The following is an 18,495-nucleotide window of genomic DNA, read 5'->3' on the forward strand; positions in this document are numbered from 1 at the left end:
CACACACACATATCATATAATTTGTTATTCTCACATGTATACATGTTGCTTCCCCTGAATGAATCTAATTAGGTTCCTTGAGGGCAAGGACTATTTTATGTTTAGCTTCATATCCCCAACACCTGGTAGGCACTTAGTAAATGCTTTTTATGATAATAAATGTATGTCCTCATAGAACTCTCTCCACTTTTAATAAATATATCCATGTTTTTTTACCTATCACATGCCCTCAGAATTTTACTTCTTTGTGCCCAAGTTTGTATCTCTCTAGCTCAGTGAATTAAATTCTCGTGTAAGGTGACATACTGGGAAGGCACCCAAAATATATCATCGTAGGTAACATTTAAACATTATACATTTGTACATTAACATTATATGTAACTCTTTAAATTTTGGAAAGTGCTTTCAAATATCACATAATAATAATAATAATAATAATAATAATAATCTTTATTATTATTACATGGATCTAGTTGTGTGGAACCAGTGGTTGGTTACCAGAATACAGTGTTCCAAGGATAGGAACTGGAGACAGGAAGTCAGATCTAGATCAGAAGCATGAGTCCTTTCCGAAGAATCAGCCAAATTCAGACAAATAAATGCAGTGTGGTAGAGTGGAAATAGGGACTTGGAGTAAGAAGTTCTGAGCTCAAATACTACCTTTTACTGTGCAACCTTGGGCAATTCACTATTATAGAGCTGGGCAGAAATTTCAGAAAACAGGAGAATGAATAGGTCTGAATTTAAAAATAAGTCTGAGAAAATTTGTCACACTTGCCATCTTGTGGACCCCCGTGTGTTTTTATGCTTAGGTTTGCCTTTCCTTCCTGCTTCCGCTGAGGGATCTCTAGCTGGACAGTACTCATCTAACGTTACGCTTGGGGGAAGTGACTAGTTCTAAGCAGCAGGGATAGGGGAAAAGCCAAAATGGTTAGATAGGATTTAACATTGTCTCAAAAAGATACTTTCCCTTCCCTGGTTACCCCAACCTGGGAAGTGATGATCATCACTGACATCAAAAGTTAAAGGTGATAGTACCACTTCCCATTTTCTGAGTAGGAAATGGCATTTTCTGAAGAAAAAGGTTTCTGAGACCATGGGGCCCTGGAGCTGTATCCCTCTCCCAATCCTTCTTATTGTGAAGACTTCCTCTGAAAACCTCAGTGGACCCCTGTGTCCTCTCCTTCAACCCCTAACTCTTTTACCACTGCCTTGGCTACTCTGTTCTGTGGCAGTGACCCAGGGTTCTGGATTATAGAAATGAGGTGGACATCATTTTTTCTCCCATCTGATACTCTTACATGGATGTTCAGGCAAACAGTGATCCTTATATTCCTCCTTCTCCCTCTGTCAAGTGAGAGGAAGTAAACCAGAAAATATTCCTTCCCCCAACTGTACTGGGCAACACCCAGCATAACAGAGTATTGATATTTTAATTTTTCATCTATGCTACAGAGTGATTTCAAGAGTTCTCTAAAATACTTAGTAAATTCTTATACCTTGATACTTAGATGGAGCCATAATTTCATCTCTGGGGGATACTGCCTCCAGAACTTGATTCTACCCTATCCCTACCTTCTCATTCTGCAACTCTTCAACATATCTTCGCATAAATCCTCCAGGTTGTTCTACCTGGTGTGCTGGGGCTTTCCTCTTAGCATTGTGTGAGTGGGAGAGGAGCACATAGGCTCTTCTTTCATTAAGTCTCACTCTCTGCATTACTGACCCACTTTTTCTGGGTTGACATCTTTCTGAGAATGTTTACTCTGCTTCTTCCAGGCATTTCTTCATTACTAATGTCAAAGCCTGCTCCCACCATCCTTAGCTTCTCCACTGCCTTTGGGTTCATCTGCAGCCTTCACTTTTTGTGTACTATGGTGGACCATAAATTACATGAATGTAGCTTCACTGGAAGAATATTGATGTTCATATATGGTCCTCTGTTTCAGGGAGAAGCTTGGAGTCATTAAAAGCAGCATGCTATTTCGGCTTGCTCTCTTCCTGCTGTTCAATTCTGGATCTCTGTACAATTCTGTATACAGTAGATTGTCTCTGACTCAACTGAGTGTTATAGTTTGGACCATATAGCTTTTTTATCCTCATGGTTTTTCCTGTTAGGCTAACTTCTTAAGTAATTTTGGATCTTTATAGAAAGCTTTGCCGTGTTCCTAAATTTAATACGGTCAGCACAGGGCTATTTGCAAGTGGGAGCATCTGAAGGACCTCTCAACCTATGGGGAATTCCTCTTCCATTTTGACTCAGAACAAGAAATCCTCAGTGACAGGGGTGAATATTTGTTAACCATAAATATCTCTCTTCTGTCCTTGTCTTGTTATTTATAATCCCAGAGGGTCATCAAACACAGCTATGTTACATCTTTCAAGGAATCTTCTATTATTCTGTCACAGAATAACTGATTATATAGGCACTTAAAAAAAAAAAACAAATCAAGTCACTAGGCAAAATTTTGGTCTTTTCTCTGGGTTTCTACCTCTTTGGGCTTTAGTTTCATCTATAAAATTAGTTGAACTAGATACTAAGGTACTCTCAAGCTCCAATATTCTGTTTCTAGGTCTTTTCCTGTTCTGACTTTTCAAAAATCTTTGTAGTGCACCAGTGTTTGAGACACCTTAATTAGGAGCAAAGACAGCATATTAGACTGGTTCCTGATTTCTAAGGATTTACAGACCATTTTGGGGGAAGCTTAATCCAATAAGAGGCACTGATTGGGCAGTGAGTGCTAAAAGTGAAACATATCAGTGTGCACTGGAGTGATCAGAGAAGACTTCCTTAAGAAAATGGGGCTTGAAGTAGACTTGGAAAATGGGGTCTTGATAAGCAGTGATGAAAGACAAACATGCCAAGTGGTGGGAGTTATGTGAGCAAAGACAAATGTATCCCTAACTCCCCTATGTCCAGATATTGAAATCACCTTACTTCTCTAATTAATCCTATACACAGAGTCATCTTTTGAAGTTGCATTTTATCTTCTCATTCCCCTGTGAGAGGCTTGGTCTGGTTGTCAATCTCATTCTTCACCATCGCCCTATCTCCTTAGTTTCAAATCTAAGCACTGTGTCCCAGGAGCCTCCACCAATTGTGCCTTTAACACTCAGCTGCTTCTGACCTCCTGTTATCGCCAAAGGCTTTCTTTGCCAGGCGTTCTTTACCTAATGACAAACATTTACTGAGCAACTGTAAGACATTGCGCCCAGCTTTTGAGGGGTGAAGGTGGAATACAAAAGTGGTTCATAACACTCACATTTTTAGAGCACTTTAAGCTTTAAAAAGTACTTTTCTCACAACAACCCAATGAAGGTATAATGTAGTTGAAAGAATGCTGGACCAGGATCTGAGAGACACAGGATGTCCGTTTGAATCCTGACTCTAATTTACTACCTATACAACTTGAACATGTTTTTTAACCTTTCTGAGCCATAGTTTCTTCATCTGTAAAATCAAAGAGTTAGACCAGGCACCTTAAGGGCCTTTCTCTCTTTAGATCTATGAACCTGTAATCAGGCAGCATAAGTATTGTTATCTTCATTTTACACATGAAAAAAAAAAAAGACTCAAAGAGGTTGCAACTCTCCAAGAGTTACCCAGCTAACACATGTCAGAGGTAATGCCCAAACCTGAGATCACCCAACTTGAGTGGGGATCAAATCCACACAGATGCTTGGGCACCCACATTCCCTCACTCATCTTTACTCTCTCCCTCTCTACTGGCTCCTTCCCTATGACCTGCAAACATGCCCATGTCTCCCCCATCCTGAAAAAAAGCTTCATTTGATCCTTCCAACCCTGCTAACTGTCATCCTTTTGCCTTTTGTCTCTTTTGCCTTTTATGGCTAAACTTGAAAAGGTCATCTATAATAAGTGGCTCCACCATCTCTCCTTATAATCTGATTTCTGACCTTGTCATTCCACCAAAACTCCTCTCTCCAAAGTTACTACTAATCTCTTAGTTGCCAAATGCAATGACCAGTAGAAATTTTAAACTTAATATGCCCAAAACAGAACTCATTATCTTTTCCCATAAACCCTCCCCCCTGCTCCCACCTTCCCCATTACCATAGAGGGCAACACCATTCTCCCAATCCTTCAGGCTCACAACCTGGGAGTCATCCTGGCTTCTTCACTGTCTCTTACCCCCTACGTTCAATCTTTGCCAAGGCCTGTCAATTTCAGTTTTGCAGTATCTCTAGAATATGCCCCCTTCTTTCTTATGACACTGCCATCCATCTAGCGTAGGCCCTCATCACCTCATGTCTGGACTATCACATGGTCTGCTGGTGGGTCTGCCTGCCTCAAGTCTTTCCCCACTCCAATCCATCCTCCATTCAGCCACTAAAGTGATTTTCCTAAAGCACAAATCCAGTGATGTCACCCTCCTACTGAATAAACTCCAGTAACTCCCTATCACCTTCAGGATCAAACATGAAATGTTCTATTTGACATTGAAATTATTTTATAGTTTAACCCCCTCTTATCTTTCCAATCTTCTTACACCTTACTCCCCAACACATACTCTAATCCAGTGACACTGGCTTCCTGGCTGTTCCATGAATAAGATCCTCCATTTCTCAGATATGGACATTCTTTATAGCTGTCTTCCATGCCTTGGAACACTGCTTTCTCTGCACAGACTACTGACTTCCATGACTTCCTTTAGGTCCCAACTAAAAGCTCACCTTCTACACCTTCCCCAATCCCTCTTAATTCCAGTGCCTTCCCTCCATTAATTATTTACCATTTATCCTGTATATAGTTTGCTTTGTTTATGTTTGTTTGCATGTTGTGTCTCCTATTAGATTGTAAGCTCCTTGAGAGCAGGGACTATCTTTTGCCTTTTATTGCATTCCTAGCACCATGCCTGGCACATAGTAGGCACTTAATAAATATTGATTGATTGATGCATAGTCTCTGCCATCAAGTCTTAGTCTAGGAGAGATATGCCTACAATTCAAGGTATAGTGTAATAAATGCATTAGTGGGGAAAAATGAAATTAAGAACATAATACTTGCAGTCAGAGGACCTGAGTTACTTAACCTATCTGGGTCACAGCTTCCTAATTTATAAATAAGATTGTTGGACAAGATGACCTCTGAACCTATAAAAATACTTGGAATTTTAAGGATCACTTCTGGCAGTGAGTATCAGGGAGGACTCTGTGGACCTCTGAGGGTGACCTCGGAGCTGAACCTTGAAGGGTGGGGTAGGATTTGAACAGAGATGAGTGGAGGGATATCCCAGGCAGAAGGAATTCTGAACCAAAAGTGCACAGGCAAGAAATTGTGGTCTCCATTTGAGGAACAGTGAACAGGTCACCTTGATTGGAGTGTTTGAAATTGATACAGCCATGAACCATTAAAGGCTATTGAATAGAGGATTGATGTGACCCAGAGGTATGTTTTCAAAATTTAAATGTGGTACCTGGATTAGAGGAGGGACAAACTGGAGGAAGGTTTCACTCCAGCCTCTAAATCTTCATATGTCATTTTTCCAACCTAGGGCCTCATCCTTCTTCCTCACTACCACACAGTATAGCTTCTAAATTCTAGTCAAGGTTACCTTCTCCCTGAAGTGCTCCCAAAATATTCTCACTGCTGGTGATACAATGGATAAACCACTGGGTCTGAAGTCTGAAAGACCTGAATTCAAATCTGTCCTTATACTCTTATTAGTTGTGTGACCCTGGGCTAATCACTTAATCACTGTCTGTCTCAGTTTCCTCAAGTAAATGGGGATAATACTAGCACCTACCCCTCAAGATTACCATGAGGCTCAAATGAGATAATATTTGTAAAGCACTCAGTACAGTGCCTGGCACATATAGGCAGTCAGTAAATCAGTCTTCCTTCCTCCTTTCTTTCTTCCACCTTCCTACCTCCTTCCCTTCTTCCCTTTCATCATATCATCATCCTGGTATATACCATAATAAATTACTGGCAGTGGAAATTAAGCTCTAGTATAGACGAGAGAGTGCTATATTTGGGGTCAGAAGGCCTGAATTTGAATCATGGCCCCAGCATTCCCTGACAGAATCTCAGAATTGGAAAAGGATTTCAGAGGCCATCTAGTCCAACCTGTACCTGAACAAGAATTCCCTATACAACAAATCTGACAAATGGTCATCCATTCCTTACTGGACGTCTCATGGAAGGAACGGCCACCTCCATTTGGATAGTGCCAGTTTTTTTAAGTGCTTCCTAGCATCTTTTGGGGCCAGGCAGAGCAAATCTAATCCGTCTTCCAAATGATAGCCTTTCAAATACTTGAAGACAGCTGTCTTTTCCCTCTAAGCCTGCTCTTTTGCAGGCAAGATCTCCCTCCTTCCTTCAGACAGTCTTAATTATGGCATGATCTTGAGGCCTTTCGCCACTCTAGTTACTCTCCTCTGGTTACATTCCACCATATCATATCTTTCCTAAATGTAGTACCTAGAACTGAACACAGTATTTATAGGTGTGTGGTCAGACCAGAGCAGAGAGTACAGTGGAACCTTCACTTCCCTAGTCCTGAAAACTATGTTTCACTTAGTGCATCTTAAGATCAAATTTTTTTTTTTTTTGCTACAATGTTACAGTACTGACTGCTATGTCAGTATTAACATCCTGAACTTACAGTCCACTGAAACCTCCGGATTGGTTTCAGAAAAACTGCTCTCTAGCCAAGCTTCTTCCATATTGTACATATTTTTTTTTATCTTGTGTAAGATCTCTTCAAGCTCTGACATCCTGATATCTAAATAACTTTATAGTTACCTTTCCTAAATTCCGTCTTAATGGCTTTATTTCAATAGCCTACAATTTTAGCCCATTGAGATCTTTTTTGGATTCTGACTGTGTCATTTAACATGTTAACTCTCCTCCCTAGTTTTATCATATAAATTTGATGAATATCACTGATGACTATAATCAAGTAATTGACCAAAATTTTAGAGAGCATAGTCCCAAACACAGATCCCTAGACCATTCCAGATAAAACTCCTTCCAGATTGACATGAAATCATTAATGACTTCTCTTTGGACCTAGTCTTTCAAACAGTTCCTTTGTAGGATTTCTGGATAATTATTCTGTACTTCTGTTCTTTTGGCCAAGACTAGAGACAGATTAAGATGGTAAAGGAGGTAGAGGCAGTGTGGTATGTTGGAAAGAGTGTTGGACTTGGAATCAGGAGACCTGGATTTGAATCCCAGCTCCAATACTAACTGTGTGACTGGGAAAATGTATCTTAGAAAATGACAATAATTGTTGCATATAGATTTGTGGACCCCTTAAAATAAAGATGGCCCCCTCTGACTATATTGGCTGTATGACCCTAGGCATAGGACTATGGGACCAGAATTATGAAACAGATCAAATAAGATGAGATTCAATAGAGGTAAATGTAAACCACACCTATGATTTTTAAAAAATTAGCTGTGCAAGTACAGAATATAGGAGGTGTATATAATCATTAGTTCATATGGAAAAAGACTTGGGAATTTTAGTGACCAGTAGGTGACGTAGTAGATAGAGCACTGGGCCTGGAGTCAGGACGACTTATTCAGGTCAAGCCTCAGACATTTACAAGTTGTATTACCCTTGGCAAATCACTTAACCTCTGTTTGCCTCAGTTTCTTCAACTACAAGCTGGGGTTAATATCACCTACCTCACAGGGTTTTGTGAAGATCAAATGACACAGTATTTGCAAAGTGCTTGCTCAGTGCTTGACACATAGTAGGCTCTACATAAATACTAATCATTATTATTTTTTTAGACTTTAAGCTTGATATAAATCAACAATGTGACATATCAGTCAAAACCTCATGCATTCTTAATCTACATTGAAGAGTAGAGTATCTAGACTCGAGTAAAAGAAGTACTAGTTCCACTGTACTCTGCCCTAGATACTACATTTGTGAAAAGACATTGATAAATTGGATGACATCCTATTAAAGGCCACCATGATTGTGACTAGACTTATAACCCGAACATAAAAGGGTAAGTTGAAGGAACCACAAATATTTCATCTTGGAAAGAGAAGGCTTAGCCATGTTGAAATACTGGAAGGGCTGTCATTTAGAAGAGGGATTAGATTTGTTTTGTTAGGCCTTAGAGGACAGAACTGGAAGCAGTGGGGAAAAGTTGCCAAGATATCGGTGTTACCTTGATATAACAAAAACCTTACCAGAAGTTGTGGTTGTCCAAGAGTGAAATGAGCTCCCTCAAGAAATAGAGATTCCCCATCACTGGAGGTCTGAAAGGCAGAGGCTGGCTGATTGTTAAGCAGAGATGTTCTAAAGAAGGACTCATGATTAGGGGGTAGAAGCAGACTCTGACTTTTTAATTCCCTTTCAATGCTAACATTCTGTGGTTGATTCTAATTATGATACAGAATGATACTCTAGTGTGTAAATGAGTTAATAATTGTGTTTTACTCTCCCTAGCAGAGTAGATGTAGAGCTAGCCTTAGAGCCAGGAAATCAGGGATCAAGCCCTGCTTCTGACTTACAGATCACTAGCTGTATGATGCTGAGCAAGTCACTTAACCTCTCAGTGCTCTGGGCAAGTCTCTAGGACTGTAAGTTGCAGAAGTATCTATCTGTCCCATTAAAGGGGGTTTCCTATGCCTGTGTTTTAAGTCTAGTCTCTGACTATATTGGCTGTATGACCCTAGGCAAGTTACTTAACTTTTCAGAGACCCAGGACACTCTCTAAGACTTTAAGTTAAAGAATAAAGTTGTCGTTGTGCTGTGGTAGAGAAAATGTCCTCACCCAGAGTTTCCTGTGCCAAAGAAATCACAAGGCTGGGCCAAAAAAAAGGGGGGAAGGAATGGTGAGGGGAGGAATAGGTAGTCATATTGTAGATAGAGTGCCAGTTAGCCTTAAGAGTCAAAAATCTGGGTTCCAGTTCTGCCTCTGACATCTGCCACATGTCCATGGGCAAGTCTTTTAGTTTCTCGGTGCCCTGGGCAGTCTTTAAACTGTACCAAGGAGTTTTCCACATTGATAAAATCAAAGATCAGAACATTCATATGTGTGTGTAGGTATACACTGGAAAATAATATTGATCATAGATCACATTCAGACTTTATAGAAACCAGATTTTGAGAAGTTGGGCAGTGGGATGGCTTATATTAGGAAAAATATGGTAAATATCAACCTACTGTGATTCTCAGAAAGTGTCACCTTAGTGGCAGACAAATCAGTGAGATTAGGCTGGGATTTAAGAGATCCAGCACCTAGTTTGCTATGTTTCTCTTTGGCAGTGCTGCCAGAGGCTACCAAGAAATATTTAGGGCACCTTTTGGAATTGAGCCAACTCCCTGACCTGAACTTTCTGAAGGTTCATCTGGCAGCTGATTCAGTTAAACACTTCTCTAACATATGTGTTTATGTGACATACTTATCCCCCAACCTCCCTCCCCAAAAAAAACAACTTTCCTATTTCTGTCAGAGGCCTCACCATTCTTTCATTCCTTCAAGTTCATAACCTGGACTCCTCAGGCTCCCTTACCTTGTATAGTCAGTTACCAAATCTTGCTATTTCTACCGCTACAACATCTCTTGAACCTGACCCTTTCTCTCTGCTCACAGTTAACTACCTTGGTTCAACCCCTCACCACCTCTCTCCTAGACTATTGCAATGGCCTCCTAATTGGTCTCCCTACTTCAAGTCTTTCAACTCCAGTGCATCCTCCTCACTGCTGCCAAAGTGATTTTCCTTAGTGCAGATCTGATCTGTTCATTCCTGTACCAAACTGTGGAGGTTCTGTATTTCCCCAGGGTCAGATAGGAACTTCTCTGCCAAGTGTTTCCAAGTCCTTCACCACCTGGCCCTAAGCTGTCTTTCCAGGCTCACTGTACATTATTCCCTGTCCAGCACTCTGTGACCTAGCCACATTTGCTGCCTTGTCTATGACAAATTTGTTCCTCTTATATGGCACTCTATCTCCCCTCATCACACCTTTACACTCACTACCCTATGCTTGGAATGCCCTCCCTTCTCACTTGTACCTCATAAAATTTCTCTTCTGTCAAGACTTGGCTTAAGCACTCCCTTCTCCAGGAAGCTTTCCTGATCTTCCAATGCTTTCCTCTCAAACTACCCAGGGTTTAACTACTTTGTATTTATTTGTATTTGTTCTCTTTATGTTTATTCTGCATGTATTTCTATATGTGCCTGTCATCTCCCTGATAGAATGCTAGCTCCTTTAGAGTAGGGATTATAGTATAAGTCTTTGTAATTGTTTACACAGCCCCCAGTGTAATGTCTGACGCATAATATGTGCTTAATAAATGATCTTTAATTGATTAATGGATGTGCATTAGGGATATGTATGTATATATAGATATGTCTATATATACACACATATACATATACATTATGTGACGTATTCACTTACTAGACTGTACGTTCCACTCTAATCTAAACTTTATCTCCTAGCACTTAGAGCATATTGCTTAGCACACAGTAGGCATTTGATAAATGTTTCTTTGAATTCAGTTCTAGGATATTTCCAGTCTACAATCTACTCTAGAGGAGTTGGCAACCTGTTTTGCTAAAGATGTTTCATGATCCTATTCTCAGGAGCATGTGGGCTGGTCATCCATCACCATACTATCTCAATGCTGCTTTCAAGAATGTTTGCCTCCCATGATCTCCTTCCAAATTTAAACAGAACAACACTTTACTCCCACCCACCCCCTACCAAGGAGAGTCAGTAGGGCCTGCCCCTGTTGTGAGAGCTGGCACACAGCCCTGCCTTTCCTGCTTTGGAGAGTTGGTGTTTCCTCACCCTTTGAGTCAATATTCCCTCACCAAAACTTTACCTTCCAGCATATCAAAAAAAACAGAGGCCCCTGAACATGTTACTTGTGAAAGGGTCAGGACCCTTCTGGCAAACCAGTCACTGCCTTGCACCAAGATGATTTTTCAATGACTTTTAACGTATTCCTCTCCTTTCTCTTCCTTTTCCAGTCCCCGATGTTGTCTGGACAATCCAGTGGACATGGGAAGAAGTTAGGTCATCGGGGAGTTGATGCTTCTGGAGAAACCACCTACAAAAAGGTTCTACCACTGATTTGAATTCATTGACTTGGTGGGAATTGGTTATGAAATTTGTTCAGATGAGAAATTGATAAAGATGAATGGTAAAGAAACATAGATGTGGTGACCAAAAGGGAGGTGATCATTCCTATCCTCTGCTCTGATCAGATGCCTTCTGGAATATCAGGTCTGGTTCTGGGCAACACATTTTAGGAAGGGTGCATACGGTCTGAATCATGATCAGAGGAAAGCAGTCAGAATAGTGAGAGGATTGGAAACCGGGCCATGTGAAAATCAGTTTCAGAAACTAGGAGGAGAGGATTAGCTTGAGAACAGAACACTTCAGAGGGCATGTAAAAGAAGTGAATTAGTTTATGTAGAAGAAGGATTGGGCAACACTGGAGGAAAGTTAGAGAGGCAGACTTTGGCTCAAAATGAAGAAAGACTCTCTAATAATTAGAAATTTCTAAAAGTTTCGGAATAATGGACTGCCTCATGAGTTAATGTTTTCCCTTTCTGAGTATCCTCAAGCAGAAGTAGATGACTACTTGTTGGGAATGCTGTATAGGAGATTCCTGCTTGCTTAGGGATAGGGATTATACCAAAGAACCTCTGAGGTACCTTCCAACTTTAAGATAATATAATTCTATGAAAAGAAAATGCTGGAGATTGGTGATGCAGACAGAGGCTGTTCCCTTGCTCAAAGTAACCAGTCTAGTCCCTAGAAATAAACTTCCTCAGCTCTATCAAAAAGAGACCTTGAATATAACCAAGATCATGAGTAGCTCTGTAATACAGGCATGGATCTCTGGGTGGCAGTGTGGCATATCAGAAGGAACTTGGAGTCAGAAAGCCAGGTTTCAGATTCCACCTTCACTATTAACCACTCTGTGATCCTAAGTCCCTTTCCCTCACAGAGCCTCACTTTCCTTCTTTGGCAAAATAGAGATGGTACTTACACTGCCTACCTCCTGAGGTGGTTGTGAGGAAAGTTTTTTTTTTTATAAACTATTAAGGGCTATGAAATATGAACTGGATAAATTCCCTTATACAAAAACAAATCATTAAGAGAGTCCTTTTTAGTTCAGAACCCTTAAATGAAAGGGGTTACTGATCCAGACCAGCCAGGAATTTAGCATTTTCTCATTTCAGTGTTAGTACTTGAGTTCAGGCAGAACTATGACAGGACTTCAGATTTCTAGATGTCTTTCAGACATATCTTTGAGTTTCATCATAGTATGAGATGATTAATTAGTGTATTGCAGTTGATCTGCCTTAAAATTCATCCAGTGTCCTACATATCTCAGTTTAAGCTATTAGAAAGGAAAAAATCCCCAATATGGTAAGACTTTTGCACTCTTAGATTCTAGCAGCATTGGTTGTGAAATCTTTATTATCATATAATGCTGATTAAGGACTTGCTAATGATCTGGTTTGAAGTAGTCTCAAGGCTTTGCAAGCTTATTATCTAACACTAGACAGAAAAAGGAGAAACCTAGGAGAAAGAATCTTGGCCTAGGAATCAAGAGACATAGGCTATATACCCAGGTATTAATTTCACTTAGGTAACTCAGTTTTCCTCTCTAGATTCTTTTAGCTTTCCCTTTTCTAACTGCTGCATAGAGATATTGAGAATAAAAATGAGATGAAAAATATGATGCTCACCAAAAATTGTTTGAAGTGCCATACACAGTGTAAGATAGTGTGGTGTCATAACTATATTGATTAAAATCCAAAAATTATATGAAAAATGTCTCCTAGTATAAATACAAAGTATTACATGACTGTAGGAACCAAGGTAATTTGGATGTTTATACGAATTACTATTCCCTCCAAACTAGCACCAAAACTGAACTCATGCTAATTTGTAGTTGGTAGAGTTCAACCCACTGTACCTCCCCGAGTCATCCTATGAAGTTGAGTGTTAGGGTTGACCCCTCAGGATTGTGAGGTTATAAGAAATAAAAGGGGTAGTGACTTTGTTGTGCTTTCCCACAGACCACCTCCTCTACTCTTCGGGGGGCCATCCAGTTAGGAATTGGCTACACTGTAGGCAACCTGAGCTCCAAACCAGAAAGAGATGTCCTCATGCAGGATTTTTATGTGGTGGAGAGCATCTTTTTCCCCAGGTATAGCTCTGGAAATGCATGTGTGATGGGCTGGAATGGGGGAGGAAGTCAAGGGATTCCTGGAGTCCACACTCTTTAGTAGGTAGAAACAGTGGTTAAGAATATGAAAAACAGACCTGTTCCCCCAACCTATCCCCTGAATTACCCCCAGTCAGTCTCACAGATTGGGGTGATATGCAATATTATCCTTAACAGTAATCTTAAAGGAAGGACAGCTTTGAAAGGTCTTCACAGCTGTTTCAGACTAGGCCTCTGAGACCCTTTTTAGGTTTGTGACCTTGGAGGCTTTTGACTACTTACCTCAAGCAACTGTGAGGTGTCCAGTATGTCCCATCCCCCTAATGCCTTCTCTAGTATTATTCCATGGCCTATTTCTGTATCACCTTGAGGTGCTAGGGACAGGCTTAGACCAGGCCTAAGAACTAAAGCCTATATGTGCATGGATACTTTGCCAGAAGCACCAGGAAGAGAATAATAAAGGTGCTATCCATCCCAGCCCTTATTGGCTCATTCCTACTTCAAAAACCTAGAATAACAGCACTCTCTGAAAGGCTCCCTATTGCCTATAAGATACCATACAAAATACTCAGGCTAATGTTTACAGGCCTGCACATTTTGGCTCACATTTACCTTCCCTGACTTTTTTTATATTATCCTTTCTTGTGAGAGGCAGTAACTATAGTAGATGAAGAGCGGCCTCAAAGCCAATGAGACCTGGATTCAAGTCTCACCTCTGAAACCTATCTGTTTTGTGGCCCTAGATAAGTCACTTAACCTCTTCCTACTCTAGGCAACTATCTAAGCTGCAGAAAAAAGTGCATTAACCTCCATTGACAGAAGCTATTTTCTCACCCAGGAGTTGCCTGTAAATAGTGAAGTCATAGGTCCAGTCCTTCTCTTTGTCCCCATCACACACTTCATTCTAAATAGACTTGCATGATGGCTGTTCCCTGGGCATAACATTCAACCTTTCACCTCCGTAAGTTTTTGCACAAATGGTGCCTCATTCATTCTAGAAATCTAGAATGCACTCCCTCTTCCCTCTGCCTTGTAACAGTCCCGGTGGACTTCAGAGCATATCTTCATTGCCACCTCCTACATCAGTCCTTTCCTGTGTCCCTCCACTGCCTCCAACCCCCAACACCTGCTCCAGTTACTGCCCTCATACTAAAGAATTACTTATTTTACTTACTATTTTCTTATGTGTAAGGTTGTATCACAGGACCCAGATTAAGATCCTAACTTTACCATTTATTGCTTCTGTGACCATTGGCCAGTCACTTAACCTCTCACTTTTCTCTTCTGTGAAATGAGGAGATTGAACTAGATGATTTCTTGGATTCCTTCCAGCTCAAAATCTCTTACTGCTCAGGAAAATAAATTTGTTGAGAGCAGGAACTGTTTGGTTTTTGTCTTTATATCCCCAGTGCCTCACACGTAACAGGCAGTTAATAAATGCTTGTGGGATTGGATTAGAAGACCTCCAGTATCTTCACTTTCATAATAGTTCAAGTTGAGACCATTCTGACATTAGAATGCCATCTCTTCTCCACTGCTTTCACAAAATACAGACCTTAAAAACAACATTGTTCTTTTCTTCCTGGCATCATTCATCCCCATAGCTTTGGATGTTGAGCAAGTTATTTCTCCTCTTTGGATCTCAGTTTCTCCATCTTTAAAACAAGGAAGCTGGGCTTGATCTGAGTCATAAACATTCAGTGTTCTAAGGCTTCTTTCACCTCTGATGTTTTTGTTCTAAGAGGCCTTCTATTTATGAAGGCCCTTCCCAGTTCAAATATTCTAGCATATGATTCCCATTTTTGTAATGATTGTATGATTTTGTTAAATTACCATACATACTTTGAGTGGCTTTCTCTTTGAGTTTAGGAGAATACAATGTCAGAATTTGAATAAGAGTGAAATGAAATAGATAACATTAATGCCAGTTCACATACTTTTCTGCCTTTCATCCTTTCCACACAGTGAAGGAAGTAACCTCACTCCTGCCCATCACTATGCTGACTTCAGATTCAAAACCTATGCACCTGTGGCTTTTCGGTATTTCCGAGAGCTCTTTGGTATTCGTCCCGACGACTATTTGGTAGGTAATGCATGCTTGAGATTTTTCTTTTGTTTTTTGCATGACATTGATGCAGTCTGAATCATCTTGGTCATTTCTAAGCTGAGGAGACCATTGTTCTTTCCCCAGCCGGTTTATCCCACAACTTTGGTGGAAAAGTACATAGAATATGGGCTAGCAGATAATTTTTAATGCATGGTGGCCAGGAGCCAAACAGACCTAAGGAAAATTGTAAAGTCAGATACTTAGCTTTGGTCATCTAATGTCATTTCCTGTAGGACATAGCTTGAACTAGCCAAAACTTCAGCCATAGAGTTGGAAGGTGCTTCAAAAAAATCCATTTATTCCGTTCTTATGCCTCTACTTGATAGATCACCAGTGATCATTGTGAACTTGGGCAAGTCTTTTTATAAAATCAAAGAATCTCAGAGTTGGAAGGGACCTCAGAGTTAATTTAGTCCTACTCCTACCACAAGCATGAGTCTCATGTTAAACTTCAAAGGTTGGGGAACTAATTACTCTATTTTTGGTGGAAAGTTTCTGCCCATTGGTTCTAATTCTACTTAACCAAACACACAGGTCTGATCTTTTCCATACAACAGCCTTCCAAATATTTTAAGTCAGCAAAAATGTTTTCTCCCTACCCCTGCAATTGTTCACTTCTTTGGGCCTCAATTTCCTCATCTGTAAAATAAAGCAAGTAAATGAATTAACCTATATCAGGGATCTCATCACCTCACACATGAATTATTGCAATAGCCTGGGTCTGCCTGCCTCAAGTCTGTCCCCACTCCAATCCGTCCTCCTGCCATTAAAATAAGTTTCCTAAAGTGAAGGTACAAACATGTCACAGTCTGCCTCCCCTAACTTCCCTGGCTGTCCCCCATGCTTGGTTTGCTCTTCTTCCTCCACTCTGATTACTGACCTCTATGGCTTCCTTTAGGTCCCAACTAAAATCCCACCTTCTACAGGAAACCTTCCCCAACCCTCTTAATTCTAGTACCTTCCCTCCAATAGTTATTTCCCATATATTCTGTATATGCTCAGTTGTACATATTTGTTTGCATGTTGTGTCCCCCGTTAGACTATAAGCTCCTTGAGGGCAGGAAGTATCTTTTGCCTCTTACTGCATTACCAGCACTTAGCACAATGCTGATATATAGTAGGCACTCAATAAATTTTGATTTTGATGTGGACCCTATTGGCAATATGGCAAAGCCTATGGACCCTTTCTCAGAATAATTTTTCTAAGTAGTTGAAGAAAATGCTAAATTTCAGTTAGAGGTTAGTGAAAATGAAGATGTAATTTTTTTCCCAACCAAATTCATCATTTCCCTGAAATCTATCCATGGACCTCAGGTTAAGAACCCCTGATCTAGATTATTTATAACTTTTGTGACCTTAGGTCCTTTTTAGCTTTCACATTATGTGTTCTGTGGGCCTTTTCAACTGTGTTGTCTGAGACTCTTATCACCTCTTACCTTTCCTGTTAGTTCCCCTTTTTATTCTTCCTGTTGCTTCCCCTCTTCCTTTTACCAGACCTGTCCTCAATTATTTGCTCTCCCCTCTCTCTGACAGAAGTATTAGTTGATTAGAACTTAAAGTGGATCCTTTCTCAGGTATATTTGCATTTGAATTGAGTATCTGCTCTTGGTCTGCCCTTGCTAGGTTGAAATAATAAAAGAATTAAGACCTGCCAAGTCGCTTTGAAAAGGTTGCCAATTCCTGCCTGCTTGTGTATGCATAGCCTCCATTCCCTCTTTCCCTTTGCCAATTTGTAACCAATAAGATATGAAGGATGAGATAGGAGGTAGCAGTAACCGTGGTAAAGAAAAGAAGGCTATCTGGTGTGTGTGTGTGTGTGTGTGTGTGTGCGCGCGCGCCCGCACACACAGACACACACACAACACACATTTTGTTGTGGGTAGAGAATGTGGATGTGCAGATGGCTTGACCTGGCTGCCTAGATGGGGGGCCCTCCACCTCACTAAGTTTCCTAATAGGTTCTTTCAAGTTAACTGATATTTCCATTTTCTTTGCAGAGAGGTTGAGGACTATGTTATCAAATAGTCATTATTTCAGGGTTTTGTTTGTTTGGGTTTGGATTTTTGGTTGTTTTTGTTTTTCCTTAACTTTTTTCTTTGTTACTAGGGAGGTTTCAACTTGATAGGGGTGGGGAGAGATAGGGAAAAGAATGTCCAGAAATTACTGAGATCTAAAAACCACATATATCAAGAAATCTTTGGGGTTTTTTTTGAAGTGCATTGGTAGTACATTACAGCTTAGGAAAGCTTGGGAGACAGCATAGTAGCTGATAAAAGATGGCAGTGGAGTAAGAGCTGCTTGGAAGATAGATTCACAGATGTGTAATGCTGTGTGGTAAGGAGGGAAGAACTGCGTTGTAACCCCTGAGATGGAAAGGCTTCTTCAGCCATGAAGTCAGGATCGTCAATGCTAAGCAGAAGACTACTGTTTGACCTGCTTCTTCAGTTTGCAACAGGCTTCTGTTGGATATCACTGGCCAAGTTCTGGGGCCTTTTGCCCCATTCAGCCAGTCCTGCCCTGGCTCAGAGAAAGTCTTTGGGGCAAGAGGTTAAGATGGAGCTGTCTGTCCTTCCCCTAGAAGAAGGGGGAAACCCTGAACTTGTCACCACGGAAATGCTTTTCCTTTGAACAGATGTGGGTGTGCATAAAAACCAGACTTGATCAGGACTAAGGCTCTAAAGAACAAAGCCAAGTCTCACATAATAGCTGAGTTAGAAGAGAAGAGAGTCTGTGTCCCATCTGTGTAGTAGGAAAGGCTAGTTGCCATTTTGATGATAGTGGTTACAGATTTGGGGGAAGACCCACGCCTTCCTGCCTCAGAAAGGTCACCACTCTGATTTGCAGCCCTTCTCTTGTCAGCGCTTGCCCACCCCAGCAGTACATCTCTTTAATGGTGTGTGAGATAATTAAGTAGATAAAATCCTAGCTTGTTAATCCATGTAGTGCAGTGAGCTGTTCTCAGTACAAACTAAGGAGTGCTTAATGAATTGTGTGGATTGAGTCCTTGGCATTTATTCTTTTCCTTCCCTTTAAGCAATCCCCCAAAACCAGTTTCTGTTCTTTGGCCATCCTAGTCTCTTGTCACTGTGGTTGACATGTGGATGGATTGTTCATTCCTGATCTCTTTCCCCACCCACACCCCCTATCCTTTCATTTATACATTGAGAGTTTGCTGTGTATGTACCTCTTCCAACTCAGGA

At 40.7% G+C, this 18,495-nt stretch overlaps 1 protein-coding gene across 8 annotated transcripts in view; it reads left to right on the top strand.

The window, feature by feature from the left end:
* The window catches only part of PIP5K1C (phosphatidylinositol-4-phosphate 5-kinase type 1 gamma), a 139,120-nt gene that overhangs the window by 69,770 nt on the left and 50,855 nt on the right, over positions 1 to 18,495 (top strand). For all 8 annotated transcript variants that reach the window (XR_003568166.1, XR_003568167.1, XR_003568164.1 and 5 more), the window contains exons 3-5: positions 10,973 to 11,062; positions 13,040 to 13,170; positions 15,154 to 15,271. Coding sequence is in view for 4 of the 8 variants with exons in the window: in XM_027850858.1 (XP_027706659.1) it covers positions 10,973 to 11,062; positions 13,040 to 13,170; positions 15,154 to 15,271 (339 nt within the window). In the remaining 4 variants the exon portion in view is untranslated. The remainder of the gene's footprint in view (positions 1 to 10,972; positions 11,063 to 13,039; positions 13,171 to 15,153; positions 15,272 to 18,495) is intronic.

The sequence above is a fragment of the Vombatus ursinus genome, unplaced genomic scaffold, assembly GCF_900497805.2.
Source record: "Vombatus ursinus unplaced genomic scaffold, bare-nosed wombat genome assembly UNPS02009173.1, whole genome shotgun sequence".
In the NCBI taxonomy this organism is placed as follows: domain Eukaryota; kingdom Metazoa; phylum Chordata; class Mammalia; order Diprotodontia; family Vombatidae; genus Vombatus; species Vombatus ursinus.